The sequence below is a fragment of the Ischnura elegans genome, chromosome 8 (assembly GCF_921293095.1).
Source record: "Ischnura elegans chromosome 8, ioIscEleg1.1, whole genome shotgun sequence".
NCBI classification, from domain to species: Eukaryota; Metazoa; Arthropoda; class Insecta; order Odonata; family Coenagrionidae; genus Ischnura; species Ischnura elegans.
In genome coordinates, this window is record NC_060253.1 from 24,776,536 (window position 1) to 24,792,211 (window position 15,676).

The 15,676-nt window shown below is 43.0% G+C and overlaps 1 protein-coding gene across 1 annotated transcript; it reads left to right on the top strand.

Annotated features, from left to right (window-relative positions):
- The first annotated feature begins 9,339 nt into the window (after nt 1-9,339).
- LOC124163839 (leucine-rich repeat extensin-like protein 5) lies at nt 9,340-11,267 on the top strand. Its single transcript, XM_046540943.1, has 3 exons — nt 9,340-9,600; nt 10,070-10,118; nt 10,777-11,267. Exons 1-3 carry the CDS (start codon nt 9,340-9,342, stop codon nt 11,265-11,267), a joined length of 801 nt encoding a protein of 266 aa, XP_046396899.1.
- The last annotated feature ends 4,409 nt before the right edge of the window (nt 11,268-15,676 follow it).

Here is a 15,676-nt window from a genome sequence, read left to right on the forward strand (position 1 = left end):
TTTCAGTAACATTTTTGCCCGTGTGTGGCTGTATAAAAAGCAGGACACCGAGCTGCTCTCAGATATTTACATCGTAATAGCATCAAGCCTTTTAGAGTCTTCATCCACGGAAATAATCTGCGACCGTTGACAACAAACATGGATGGATACAACGTACCATTATATCAAATTCGGTATCACATGCGAAGGAAATACATCCAAAAAATCCATGGCGATCTTCTACGATGTTCTTCCCTTCTAATAATTTTAACATTCAATATGTTACTCATTTTATGATTAAAATGCTAATATTTATTCCTTACATGACAGAGTCATCAAAAAAGCAAACATTTGTTCAATTATTTATGAAAGACGATGATAATTCACCTCCAGGTGTTGAATCACGATCGGGGAGATTTTAGTTCCACATGCCCTACCTGGGGTCAGAATTGACCCCAAGCCAGAAATTATTTTTTTTTTAGGATTCTTGATGCAAATGCTTTGAAAATGAAAAATGGAATTGATGTAAACTTGTTTTATAGGAGCATTCCTAAAATAATATGAATTAAACTGTAAAAGTTAAAAAGTTATTCACATTTTTCTATGAGCTGGGGTCAAAAAAGACCCCAGGTAGGTAGGGAGGGTTAATAATGTTATTTAAATAAATTCTCAAAATATCATTGGATTCTTTTCTCAATTGGAGCAGCTGCTCCATTCTCTCCTCATGTCTCCTCTCATTCCTTACGAGCAGCTGGTGCAAAGGATCCTCCTCTTCCGACCTCTTCCTTTTCCCCACCGCCCTTTCACGGCAGGTTGGTGGACTTGCAATATATATTAATTCCTGCACATCAGCAAGCTCCGAAGACGTAGGTGTGGGCTGGGGTGGAGTCACTGTTGGCCTGATAGTACTCCCTTGGATTCCAGAATCCACTACGAGAGTGGGGGTCATTATGTGCTTCCTCCCCAATACTTCATCCATGGCATCATAAAATTTCCATGTTAATGGACCCTTGTCTCCCCCTTCAGTACCCATCCCTGTCTTGGGATATTTACATTTCTGAAACGTAATGGAAAAGGAATGTGACTCAATAAGCATTGCCTGTATATTATTGAAACTTTTCCATGAAATCCAACGTGGATACAACGTAAAAATGAAAATATTCAGTAAAATAGTGCTGACCTTTTAGGTAAATTAATTTTTATGCACAATTGGAGACTGATGTCATGAATTATGTATTATGACATTTGGTAAAACCAATTCATTCCATCGACAATTTAGTAGTTTTAGATTTAGTTTATATCTTCAAAATAAAAATATCATGGCAATAGTAACAATTGAGATGGAGAAATTTTAAATAAGAATATAGATATTACATTACATAAAAAAGGCAAAGCATGCTGTAGCATCGTATTCGTTGTAACATCTGCTAAACATGATTAAAATAATATTACCCAACGGAGAGGAAAAAAATTAATACCCAACATAAAAAGTCATAAGAAAAATTCATAAACTTTGAAACCATAATGAATATTAACAACGCATATTTACAAGAACTTTATATTTAAAAAATTACTTCTCCCAGTATGCATCGTAAAGAGGTCCAAAGAATAGCAGCTGATGGCTGTGTCCAGAAGACAACCATGTTCTCTCATCTGTCAGAACGTTGTTTAATATAGAAAAAGTGTGCTTTGACGGCACTGATGTTCCTAAGGCACAAAAATATTTGCGAGAAACTTGGTACATCCCCGGAAAGGCCATTTTGCTATCCTCCCAAAATTGTAAATGATCCTCACTCCGCCCGAGTAAATTCTGATTGAAAAATAATTTAACCTTCTGAGGGACAGATCCAGTCCCAAGTGGCGGGGTATCTGGCGAGTTTAGAGTAGCTATCTTTTCATGGCACGACCAGATCGAAGATGAACCCGCTCCATCTTCTTCAGCTGCATGCGTTGCTGACCCATTGGTTCGAAGTTCTGCTGGCCTCTCTTCCTATCACTAGCATGAATCTGTATCTGACTGAGATACTTTGCAGCAATTTTCCCATTTTTAAATGTATATAATTTGTGCATTTACATTCGATATCAATATCATATTCACTGGTTATGCCATCTGGATATGCACCTGATATTGGGCACCCAGGAAAAGTAATGTACCACATTGATCAATGTTTTCTTCTACACAACAGTCTCGTACATTTTATTCTTCCCAATAACATTCTGCACAAAAGAATTGCCTACTGATATAGAGTGATTTACACCATGCACTTTAGATGCAGTCACTCTACCATATCGTAGTTCTTGCTACAGTAGATTGGAAGACTGCCCTGCACTGGCTGATGCAATATCACCACAGATTGGATTGGTGAGCTTATTGGTAGAAAAGCTGAGGAAGTCATCAGCAGAACCAACTCCGTTCATTACAAAATCAAGCATTAAGTAATGATGGGATAGGGACCGTAATGTATCTTGAAGATTACTTCTTGCAAGTTGGCAATCGATGTTATTTTCCCTTGCTAAAGTGTCCATGTCTCCTAAAAACCTTTATACACAATGCTTTAAGCTCCACTTAGAGCTCTGACCTTAGAAAGTCAGATACCTTCACAAATTTTAAATTGCGACCAACTGTGGACAGCCTAGGCTTCTTCCAGAAGCATGAGACATCTATAGGTGCTGGGTCGTCCGAACATAGGTATAACATCAAAAAAGTCAAAGCATTCTTACAACCACCTGAAAAAATTGGTACATAAATTTCAGTAGGTAAGATACGGCTATATCATTTCATATATGAAATGCTAAATTATCTGCCATGCATCGAGAAAGATGAGAAATATATAAGTGGATAAATCCTAATAAAAGATATAGCACTAAACATGTTTGCCCTATGAAAAAACCTTCACATTGGATTAGATTTAATGCACCTCTCATCATCACAGCCAATACTTGTTTTCACTAGAAGTTTTTCTAAGCATTCCCAATATTCAAGATTGATTCCGATGCAGAAGAAATGTCATCTCAAGCTCTCTTATATCCTTGATACTCCTTGCCTTCAGTTTTAGAGTCACAATTCAGCATTCCTTAACCATTTAGATTCATCCACACCTTCTGCCCCTTCTTCAATTCATCAAGCAACTTCCTCTCCCCACCAACCACTTGAAACACTTCATGTGATTCCCTTATCACTCCAGCCTGCTTCTCTTCGTACGTTGACTTCGTATGGCGGTGAAAGGCGTGTGGGTTTTCGAGTGCCCCCGCGCCGGAGGTTCTAACCCGAAAGAGGCCCCCGCACGGGGGGAAGAGGGTGATCTCTTCCTTTGGGGAGTCGCGCCCCCACGGACCCGAGCCCACCGAGGAGACAAGCTCGTTAAAAAACCCCGTCGCTCGCTCGGATAGTGTCCAGACAGCATGTGACTCTTCTGTTCTGAGTAGCCGTAACATCTGGCGTCCAGAATCACCCACGTGTTTGCCGTGCGTGGAGACCCGTACAAGGGGGAGAAGGGGATCCTGGTGGGTGAGTTCTCCGGCACCCAGCTGGGCGTCGGAAACCCGGTATGGGCCGGAGTTCAATACCCCACTTCGGCCCTGGATTCCCCGAAAAACGGGCGGCCGAGAAGAGCCCAGCTCGGTCAATCGGCTTCTGGCGGCTGGGGGGCTTGGCGGCTCCTTCCGAGCGTACGCCAGGACGGGTTAGTGCTGGAGATATGGGGGTCTCATCGCACCGCGATGTAAGGGCAAGAACACCTGCCCGCGCTGTGGCAAGGACAAGCATGACGGTGAGAAATGTTCATCGGAGCCTTTCTGCGTCAACTGCGAGGGCACGCATCCATCGTACTCCCGAGATTGCCCCGTCATGAAAGATGAAAGGAAGATAATGGAAATAAAGACCCTGGAAAGAATCCCCTATTCCGAGGCACGAATGAAATACCGGTCACAGATGGCCCCAACATTTTCAAAATCGTATTCGCAAATAGTCGCAACCACCACTAAAAACACTACATGTACCATCTCTACGCAGACTTATAATGATTTTCGCATTGAGAGCACGAAGATGCCCATACGAGAACCAAAAAAAAAAACAGAAAAGCAAATTAATAAAGTCACAGACAGGAAAAGTCATACTAAGGCGGTTTCCCCCAAGAAAACCCCAAAATCTACTTCTGAGGATGTTGGAAAAAGCGGGATAAAACACCCCCACCCACATCCTCTAAAGATGCACAATATGATGCCATGGAAGAAGACCTCTGTGTCTCAGACACAGAAGTGTTCCAGGCCAGAATCAAGCAAAGGAAACAGCGGTTAAAACGTTGATCCTCCATACACTGTGTACATACGTACATTTCCAGATTTTAACCTATTTATTTATTTTAACTATTTATACCATGTATTTTATACTACAATGGAATATGAATGGTTTTTATAGGCACAAGGAGGAGCTGGTTGTTTTAATTAGAGACTATAATCCCGTCTGCATCTGCCTTCAATAGACGCATTTTAAGCTGACAGACAAGGCCGTTTTAAAAGGTTTTAAATTTTTTAGACTTGACGACACCAGTGGTCAGCGTGCCCAGGGTGGAGTGGCAATTGCTTTTCGGGAGGCCCTATACACCTCACGAGTGCAATAGAACACTCCGCTACAAGCAATTGCAGTGACAGTACACGCACCCGAGGCAATTACTCTCTGCAACGTATATCTGCCGGAAGGTGCACCTGTGAGTCGAGTTAATTTAGAATCCCTTGTTCGTCAGTTACCTCGGCCCTATGTTTTAATGGGTGACTTCAACGCACACGACACCCTATGGGGTAGCACAAGAACTCAGTGCAATCAAAGGGGACACATAGTTACAAATTTTATCAATGACCTTAACTTGTTTTTATTAAACACCGGTGAAAACACTCCATTCAACGGCTTCAACGGTGCCTTCTCGTGTATTGACTTTAAGTATTTCGACAGGTGGCCTAATGCGTAGGCTTGAGTGGTCCGTACATAAAGATTTATGCGGTAGCGACCACTACCCTATTTTAATTACTAAAGGTGGCGGTTTTATCCACCGTCCGACTCAACCAAGCAATTGGGTTGTCCGCAAGGCCAATTGGTCTCTTTTTAAAAGAAAATTTTATTTTAAACACGACGACAATGTGAATGGTGTGGGGAACATAAAAGTATTCACAGATAACATTCTAGAAGCCGCAAATTCCACCGCACCCCGTTCTAAGTTTAAATCTCACAGGCCCACAGTTCCGTGGTGGAACGAGGAGTCGCAAAAGCTATACAGGTGCGAAAGAGGGCACTCCGAATATTTAGCAAATATCCTACGGCGACAAATCTCACCGCCTTCCGGCGCCTCAGAGCGAAAGCTCGGCAAGTAGTTAAGGAGGCCAAGAAAGCATCATGGGAGGAGTTTGTGTGTTCTATAAACCACAGGACTCCCATATCCGACATCTGGAGGAAGATTAAAAGCATCTCTGGCTCTAACCACAACCTTGCAGTTTCATCCCTGAAGGAGTCTGACGGAGTCCTGATGACACCTCCCGAAATAAGCGAGTGCTTCGGACGTCGACTTGCGGAGACGAGTTATAACGGCAGCTACGACGAACCATTTAGAACACTGAAAGAGCAGAATGAGACGATACCTCTTACCTTTAACCCGAGAGACTCTGGCGAGGTTTACAACGACCCCTTTTCTCTGTGGGAGTTGACCTCCGCCATCCTCGAATCCCGTGACGGCTCACCAGGAATAGATACGGTGCATAACGCTTTTCTAAGAAATCTTCCCAAAGAAGCACTCCCCCATATGCTGCGATATCTTAACCAAATTTGGTCCGAGGGTAGTTTTCCAGACCCTTGGAGGGAGTCCATAGTCGTACCAATCCTTAAACAAGGAAAAGATGGATCGGACCCCAAGAACTATAGACCGATATCTCTCACCAGCTGCGTATGCAAGGTGATGGAAAGAATGGTAAACCGTCGTCCCGTTTGGTGGTTGGAGCGGCGGAACCTACTTTCAGATATCCAGTGCGGCTTTCGACGAGGCAGGTCAACTTCCGATCATCTCGTCAGGACTGACAATTTCATTCAGGAAGCATTTCTCTTGCGGCAAAACGTAATTGGCGTGTTCTTCGACTTAGAGAAAGCGCATGACCGTGTTTGGCGGTACGAAATTCTGAAGACACTTGATAAATGGGGGTTTAAAGGATCTACCTAATTTCATTGAAAATTTTCTGTTTGCCCGAGTTTTCAAAGCTAGAATAGGTGAATATCTATCTACCTTATACCCACAAGAAAATGGAGTACCCCAGGGGTCCGTACTGAGCGTGACCCTCTTTGCCATTGCGATTAACGATGTGGCCGAGTGTATCCGCTCCCCAGTTATGGGCTCCTTGTTTGTTGATGACCTTGCTATTTTCTGCAGGTCATCAAAATTAACGAATGCCTCTAGGCTGATCCAGCTGACTCTGGATAAGCTCTCCGTTTGGTCTCAGAGGAATGGATACCGTTTCTCTACTGAGAAATTGAAATGCATTCACTTTTACCGAGGACGGGGTGTACAAGCCCCACCGTCCCTATATCTCAATGGTAATGAGCTTCCTTACGTTGAGAACGCCCGATTTCTGGGTATGACATTGGACCGGCGCCTGAATTGGCGCGATCATATCCGAACTCTAAGAGAAAATTGCTTCAAAGTTCTAAACATTTTACGGTTTCTGTCACATTCGACATGGGGCGCGGATCGTACCTCAATGCTAATGCTGTATCGAGCATTAGTACGTTCAAGGCTAGACTACGGATCGATTGTGTACTCATCCGCCCGTGAGACCTACATGAAACCGCTCTCGACGGTTCATAATACTGGACTGCGTTTAGCAACCGGTGCCTTCAGGACCTCCCCTGTCTTGAGCATTTACGCCGATACTGGAGAGTCTCCCCTAGTCAATCGTAGAGAGACGTTGATGTGCAATTATGCCACAAAAATTTTATCTGCGCCGAACCACCCCTGTTTTAACATTATTTCTCACCCAATGCTTTTAGACCTTTTTAACCGAAAGACAAGATCCACTAAACCTCTAAGCGTTCGCTTTAGAAACCTAATCGCAGAACGCAATTTTACCTTGCCCGCCACGTACCCCACTGGGTACAGTAACATGCCGCCGTGGTTATTTCCCCGGCCAGCTTTGAGACTTGATCTTACTCGTTGCTCTAAATCTACTACTATGCCGGGAGAATACCAACAACTTTTTAAGGAATTCCGCGCCGAAAACTCCGAATTTACGTTCGTATACACTGACGGTTCCAAATCGGATACCGCCTGTGGGTGCGCTGTGGTATCCCCATATCATGGAGTCCTTAAGGCAAAATTGAATCCGTACTATTCCATTTTTACGGCTGAGCTCACTGCCATTAGGATTGCTCTCCGATCCATTAAAAACAGTGTTGCGTCATTTATGATCTGCACAGATTCATACAGTGCTCTCCAATCCATATATCTTTATTCTCCTTGTCACCCCATTGTTCAGGACATACAGAGCACTCTGTTATCCCTGAGTAAAAAAAGGACCACTTTAAGCTTCGCTTGGGTCCCTGGACATGTGGGCATTCCAGGGAATGGGAAAGCAGATTGTGCAGCCAAAGATGCGCTCAGGTCTCCGGATACAGATTTTCAGTTAATGCCAGCGGAAGATTTAGGGAATGCCATGAGGGGTATGATTAGACAAAATTGGAAGACGCAATGGCTCGAAATCCTAAATAAACTTCGGGAAATTAAGCCCGTAAGAACTTCGTGGCATACCTCTATAAGAAATGCCCGCAGGGAGGAAGTGGTTTTAACACGCTTAAGAATTGGTCACTGCTTATTAACCCATTCATACCTCTTCACCGAAGAGAGAATACAGCCCCAATGCTTAAATTGCGATTGTCCACTAACAGTGCGACATATCCTGACGGACTGTGCAAGATATCGTACTGCACGGGTGAATCACAACCTCGGAGTCAACCTAGCTGAGGTACTAGGAGACACTCCCGAAAACATTTCCTGACTGATAGCATTCCTACACTAAACTCGACTTTTCAATAAAATATAAATGATACCTCTTGTAAATTATTGACACGCTAAATTCAGAACGGGCCTAATGCCCTTTATCAATACCAGTCAGTGAGTGGTGCAAAATGGCCTTAGCCACCGACGCACCCATTAAAAGAAACACTTCTACTATAAAATCGGCCAAAAAGTTACGGGATGGATCCCTTTTGATCGAAACGGCAAACCAGGCGCAAAGTGAGAAGGTTCTCAACATGAAACTGATGCACGACATCCCAGTGACAGTGGAGGTTCACCAAACCCTGAACACTTGTCGGGGAGTTATTAGCCATTTCGACCTACTATACGTGAACGTTGACGAAATCAAACAAGAGATGGCATCCCAGGGAGTGTGCGACGCTCGTCGGCTGACAACGAAACGGAATGGAGAAATAGTAAACACCACCTCAGTAGTGCTTACATTTACGTGTGACCGGCTCCCTGACAGTGTTCATAGGGTATGAATCAGTGCCCGTGCGACCATTCATACCAGCCCCGATGCGCTGTTTCCAGTGCCAAAAATTCGGCCACATCGCACCGCGATGTGAGGGCAAGGCCACCTGCCCGCGCTGCGGCAAGGACAAGCGCGATGGGGACAAATGTGCTGAAGCGGCCTGCTGCGTGAATTGCGAGGGTACGCACGCGGCTTATTCTCGCGATTGCCCGAAAATGAAAGAGGAACGGAAGATTGTGGAAATTAAAACTGTGGATAAAATATGTTACCTAGAGGCAAGGAAAAAGTTCAAAGCCCTTAGTGCATCTCTTTCTCGCGTTCCTTTGCCGCAATCGCCTCCGCTCCAGTTAAGAAGTGCACCATTTCTACACAGACGGAACCTGAAAAGCAGATAGATGTATTAAAAAAAAACAAATGCGAGTAACAGTAGCAACAATAAAAAAACACCCCTAACACCTCCGTAGTGTCTCCCAAAAATACAACAAAGAAAACCACCAGAAAACCTGACCAGCGAGAGAAAACTCCCTCTCCTGGTCCCTCCGGCAAAGGTATGGAACCGATGCAGGAGGACATAGACGAAGATCTCTGTATTTCGGACACAGAGATCGAAAAAGTCAGGAATAAGCGAAGGAAAAGTCGCTTAAAGCGATGATTCCACAGATTTCCGGGCTAATGCTGCTCCAAGTTTCAATATTTACATCAATTTGTTTTCTGTTTTTATCTTTCACCCTTTTTAAACCTTTTTATGACTTTTATATTACAATGGAATTGTAATGGATTTTATCGGCATAAGGAGGAGCTGGCTGTTTTAATAAATGATTTTAACCCTTTATGTATATGTCTACAAGAAACGCTCCGCACCACTCCGCATTGCACCCAGCATTCCCACGGAAATCCTCCGGCTACCACCCGGGTTCCAACCTTCCCTGTCAGCTGCACCACCACCGGGCCCTTGGAAAGGGGCACCACCAAGGCAGCAGCTGTACCAGTAGCCCTTTCGAGGGCAGCCCCGGGGCCGCCGGGGCAGGGGACGTCGAGGGAGCTATTAATGGCGCCCTCCTGCCACAGCGCCGCAGCCCTGTCACCGTGGATGGAGAGGTGCTACTCCGGTGGCGTTACTTGACTAATATGGAAGGAATAGAAATTTTGTCTCATTCAGGAGTGGCGATAATTTTTATTATCCTTCAATTTATTGTTATTTTTTACATTACAGATTATTCATTATTCAGCTTGTGCATTGAATAAGTACGTACATAAAATAACAAAAGAATTTTCCTTTTATAATGCAGCAAAGGTATTGTAATTTAAGCTAAAAAATTCTTTTATTTACGCCGTCATTCGTGCGATCCCTAACTCCTTTTTGAACTAAATCATTTTGGCGCTCCATTATGTGTGGTTGCATACGATGTTAGGATGACTGCCGGCGGAGCGGAAGCTTGGCAACACTGTTATTCATAAGGCCCATACTGTCACCTAAATGTGGAACGCTCTATAGGTCAGCACAGTCAGATTCTATCTTGACTGACCCATTATTTGTTTTAATGATCCTTTTTATCCTAATACCTAGTTTCTTGGGATCTACTGCTTCCATTACTGCATCCTCGGTGTCATCGCTGGTATTATTATTTTTATTCTCAAGTGGTGAATCAATGACGGACGTTGTGTTACTTTCAAGCACTACCTTTTTCCCATCTGGAACTTTAGGGTATGCTATGCTTCTGGTAGCTGATGCATACGTATGCTGGTGTGCAGAATTTATTGTCTTATTAATTTCATCCTTAATGCATTGTTTAAGTTCCTTTAAGTTAGGTTTGCGATCTTGTATTTCCAATCTAGTTAGGAGTTAATGTGATCTTGAGTTAACTTCTTAAAAGAAGATTTTAATTTGTTTAATTCCTCAATTCCGTCTTTCGGCTCGGAAAGTTTTTCCGTTGAACCGATTGTAAGACAAGGTGTTAAACTTCTTCTGAAGGTCTCATTAAGAGATTTCAAATTTTCCTCTAAATCACTCGTGCCGACATTTGGATCGGCGGTCGTAGGTTTCTTATGTGCCATTATGCGGGTGGATTCGAGATCCACCGTCACCACATCCCTTATCCGTGCTTAAGCCGCGTTTAGCCGGGCCTGTGCCCGTTGCCCACCCGGGGCCACGTGAAGGCAGCGACTGAGCTGGTGAATATTGCGGCAGTGAGTAGGGATTAGTACTATGACAATATTTCAGAGTTCTGGAATTAGCTCCAGTCGCTAATGTGTTTCCGGATTACGCTCCGGCAGCTAGCAGTGCTCTCACTAATCGCACCGACAACGGGGGGTGTGAGGATCCGGACCTCACAGTTCCCCGTTGGCCCGATGGGCAAAAGGGAAGGGAAACGGCCGTTCTCCACCCCGGCCGCTCTCCACCCCGGCCGCTCTCCACCCCGGCCGCTCTCCACCCCGGCCGCTCTCCACCCCGGCCGCTCTCCACCCCGGCCGCTCTCCACCCCGGCCGCTCTCCACCCCGGCCGCTCTCCACCCCGGCCGCTCTCCACCCCGGCCGCTCTCCACCCCGGCCGCTCTCCACCCCGGCCGCTCTCCACCCCGGCCGCTCTCCACCCCGGCCGCTCTCCACCCCGGCCGCTCTCCACCCCGGCCGCTCTCCACCCCGGCCGCTCTCCACCCCAGCCGCTCTCCACCCCGGCCGCTCTCCACCCCGGCCGTTCTACACCCCGGCCGTTCTACGCACTAGTGGGGGCAAAGCCCCCGCGGACCCTCCTCCACCCCCCTAGGTTATAGGTTTGAAACCTTTTTCCTAGGGGCCGCTTTTTCAGCCTTTATGTAATTTATGCCGACTCGTTCGTCTGCGCTTAGCGCATTGTTTCATTTTGCCCCGGCTTTCGCCGGGCTAGTGTGTCCCACTCACCTACCGCAAGCTGCGGTAGGATCATTGGGATCGGCATTAGGCTGTTCGTACGTAGTTTCGGGTGCATCTTGTAGTTGATTCTTACTGGCGTTCATTTTTAGTTTCAAAATGTTTGACATTGTCTCTTTGGTGATTTTGAAAATTTCGGTTCTTAATATTGTTTTTCTGTCAAAATTTAAGCTATGCTCCATTAACTTTTCAGTTAAAGGACCCCTTGTTGCATTGAGATTGTTACAGTTTGCTAGCAAGTGCCAGGCCGTTTCTTCATGTTCGTTGCAGAAGGTGCATTTTGATGTATTTTTCAAGTTAAAAATTGTTAGTTTCTGGTTAAAATCTCCGTGCCCGGTAAAGAATTGAACCGTTGAGTGGTTCAAATCACTGGCTCTTCTTTTCAGTCGGTTGCGTACGTCGTCAAAATAAAAGTAAGTTTCTCTGCCCTTGTTTGAAAGATCCCATTGGCTCTGCCACTTTCTAATCGTGCTTTCTATAAGCATTTTTCTTCGCATCCCACTATCCGCGTTCGTCAGTTTATCGTTAAAAATTTTTATTCTTTCTTCGATTAGCAAGTCAATTGGGATGCATCCCGCCAGCACGCATAGACTCTCACTGGACACAGTTCGGTAAGCTTTTGTCACGATAGGTAGTGCTAGTCTTTGGGCTCTCAGAAGTTTTTCCTTACTTTTCTTTCGTATGTTTATTTCATTACCCCAGGCTTCACATGCATACAAGATGATCGGTTCTGCAACGCCAGTATACAGCTTTCTTAAGGATTCGCAGGAGTAACCATTATTTTCTTTTGCCATTCTTCTTAGCGGAACAAACACTTCTTTGATTCTTTTAATTAAATTGTCACTGTGATCGTTGAATTTAAGGCCTTCTGTTATGGTTATTCCTAGGTATTTAACTGTTCTTTTATATTTAATTGTCACTCCGTCCATTTTGACTATGGGTTTTCTTTTTAGTTTACCTTTCAGATGAGTGCACTCGGTTTTGGCCAGGGAGAATTTTAGTTTTTTCGAAGCACCCCATTTACTTATTTTTATTAAAGATTCGTTAGCTTTTTTTCAATTTAATGCCTGCTTTCTCCTTCGATTATTATAAATGCGTCATCTGCATATGCCAGGATTTCAGTACTGTTAGGTAATTCGATGTTTAAGAAGTCATTGAATAAAATATTCCAGTATAAGGGGCCAAGCACTGACCCTTGAGGGCATCCTTTGGTTAAAATTTTTGACTTGGATACTCCGTTTACTTCCAGTCTGGTGTGGCGATTATTAAAGTTGCTGAGACAGACTTAAAAGTGTCCCAAATTTCTTCCTTTACTAAATCATTTTCACTGGCTTCGATTCCAGTTTGGCTTAGTTTTAACACTAGTGGTTTCCTTTCATCTTTTAGTTTTTTGCACTCCATTAATGTGTGCTAATAGTCGTCTATGGTGCTATTGCATAGTTCGCAATTAGCGGTTTCTTTCAATTTGAATTGATGGAGTTTTCCTGCGAAATCTCCGTGGCCACTGATGAATTGTACTACGTTCCTGTCTAAGTCAATATATTTTTGTTTGAGTCGGTTTTCCACGTTTGGGAAGAATTTATGGGTAATTCGTCCTTTTGATGATTTATCCCATAGCTCTTGCCATTTTTTACGACTTTATTCGTTATTTCTATTTTGCTGATTTTTCTATCATGTGTTAGGGATTTTTGTTTCCAAATTTCCATCTTCTCCCAAATAATTAATTCAATGGGAATTGCGGCCGTAAGGACGCAGATGGCGTCAGTAGAAGTGGTCCTGTAGGCTTTTGATAAGGGTAGCAGAGCTATCCACTGTGCTCTTTTAACTAATTTGAGTGACTTTTTTCTTATCTCTATTTCTGAGCCCCACACCTCACAGCCATACGTAATTATAGGTACAGCCACTCCTTTGTACAACCTCATCATAGACGTATTATTGTATCCGTGGTTATCCTTGGCTAGTGTCGTGAGAGGTAGAGACTTCTTTTTAATTTTTCTCGTAATTTCTTTACAGTGGTCAGTGTACACCAAGTTTTCTCCAATGTGTATTCCCAAATATTTTGTTATTTTGGTGTATTGAATGCTTTGGTTTTTCATTTTGATTGTTGGTGGTCTTTTTAGTTTTCCTTTGAGGAGCATCATCGTGGTCTTATTCTCGGCGAATTCCAGCTTTGATTCTCTTCCCCAGGTGGTTATGATCTCGACTGCTCTGCTTCCTTTCTCCTCAATTTCCTTGCGGCTGTTTCCGGTTATGATCAGTAAACCATCATCCGCGTATGCCGCGCTCCTAACTCCTTCACCGAGTTCCAGATCCAAGAACTTATTGAATAGAGCATTCCATAGAGTGGGTCCCAGGATAGATCCCTGGGGGCATCCTTTAGTTATAGTTTTGGTGACAACAACTCCTTCCATTTTTAACTCCACTTTTCGCCCTTCAAAATAATTAACAATGATTTTTAGCAGACTTTGAGGCAATTTTACGTCCATGAGGTAACTGATAATTCCAGGCCACCAGGCATTGTCAAACGCCCCGGCTATGTCTAAGAATAGTCCAAGGGCATATTTCTCTATGCAATCATTTACTATGGAAGTCATATTAGAGATTGCGTCAATAGTACCTTTCCCTTTGGTAAAACCGTATTGATTTTTGTTTATTATTTTATTCTCTGTAAGATAGTTGTTTATTCTGTCACAGACCATTCTTTCAAACACTTCCGACGACTGGTAGAAGTGTAATGGGTCTGTATGATTTTGGGGAATAGGGATCCTTTTCCGGTTTTAAAAACACCTTTACTATACCCATTTTCCATTCCGTAGGTATTATTCCTGTATGGAGGCTTTTATTAAATACCATTAATAGATTCATTTTTATTCTTGATTAGGCTCTTTTTATAGCTTCTGACTTGATGCCGTCGTGGCCCGGTGCCTTATTGTTTTTTAGATTTTTAACTACTTTCGTTAACTCAGTTTCTGTGAATGGCTTAGCCATCTCATCTGAAACTATTTGTTGCCTGATTTTCCTTCTAATTTCTCGATGGAATTCCACTTCTAGTACCGTTTCATCATCGGGCAATAGGGTATCTAATAATAATGACGCTGTTTCTGACAGAGATGATGTGAATGTACCATCTTTGCTCTTCAGTGTTGCCGGAATCGTTGTTTTTTATAGCCTTTTATCAATTTATATGCTTTGCCCCAAGGATCGTCTTTGCAGTCTTCTACACATTCCTCCCATTTTTTTTGCTTTGCCTTTTTAATACTTTTAATGTATTTATTTCTCATTTGTACATAGTTTCTCGTTAATTCAGCTATGTTTGGATCTTGTGTTTTCCTTGATTTAATTAGTTTCTTCTTGGTTCTTCTTAGATTTCTTCTTTCTTCAGTTAGTTCTACCGTCCACCATGCCACTTTTTTCTCTCCTCCGGTGGCTTTGGGTGTTGAGGCATCAATTGCTGTTAATATGGCTTTCGTGATTCCATTATGGTCAGTTTCATTATTTATGTATTGGCACAAAGTTTTATCGAAAATTTTCCAGTTTGCGTTTCTTATTAGAGGAGTTCCCTTTTTTACTTTGTTTTGACTTCCTCTGTTTTTGTTTTTATTTTGCATGTTAATGGTAGTTTGTATTAGTTTATGGTCACTTATGCTTATGTCTTTAATTTCCCATGTTGTTTCGGATTCTCTAATATTTTTTATTAGAGTTATGTCTATGTTGCTTACGTGTCCTTGTGTGTTCTCAAAGGTTGTGAATTTAGACCATTTATTTAAGATTGTCAAATTTTGGGTGACAATAAGATCCTCTAATCTTTGTCCTCTCTGATCTGTAATGCTATTTTGCCACAGCGTTGATTTTGCGTTTACATCCGCTCCAAACAATACCCTTTCTTCCTTATGCAAGTTTTTTAATATTTTTTCTGTATAGTTTATATGTTTATCTATATCTTCTGAAAATTGGTAATAGCTACAAATTACTACTATAGGTTTCCTTTTATCTTCTATTTTTACTGTAGTTGTATGTGAGTTTGTACGTTGGGACAACATTATCATTTTTAATTTTGGATTTAACCTTATTATACAACTCCACACGTTTTCAGTTTCATCAGTTGGAACGTATTGGTAAATCGTTCCATTGCCCGTTTTTACTTTGTTTTTATGGGTGTATGGTTCCTGAATTAGTAATAAATCCAATCCAAGTTCAATGCCGATCTGCTCCAATTCACACATAGCTGCTTTGCTTCGTCCTGTATTAATCTGCCCTATTTTAATT

Excerpts from the sequence above, each read along its gene's own strand:
- LOC124163839 (XM_046540943.1), top strand. The coding sequence starts at position 9,340 with ATGTCTACAAGAAACGCTCCGCACCACTCCGCATTGCACCCAGCATTC. Across the intron at positions 9,601-10,069 it reads CTGTCACCGTGGATGGAGAG|TTTCTTGGGATCTACTGCTT; the intron begins GTGCTACTCCGG and ends CCTAATACCTAG. Across the intron at positions 10,119-10,776 it reads CATCCTCGGTGTCATCGCTG|CTAGCAGTGCTCTCACTAAT; the intron begins GTATTATTATTT and ends ACGCTCCGGCAG.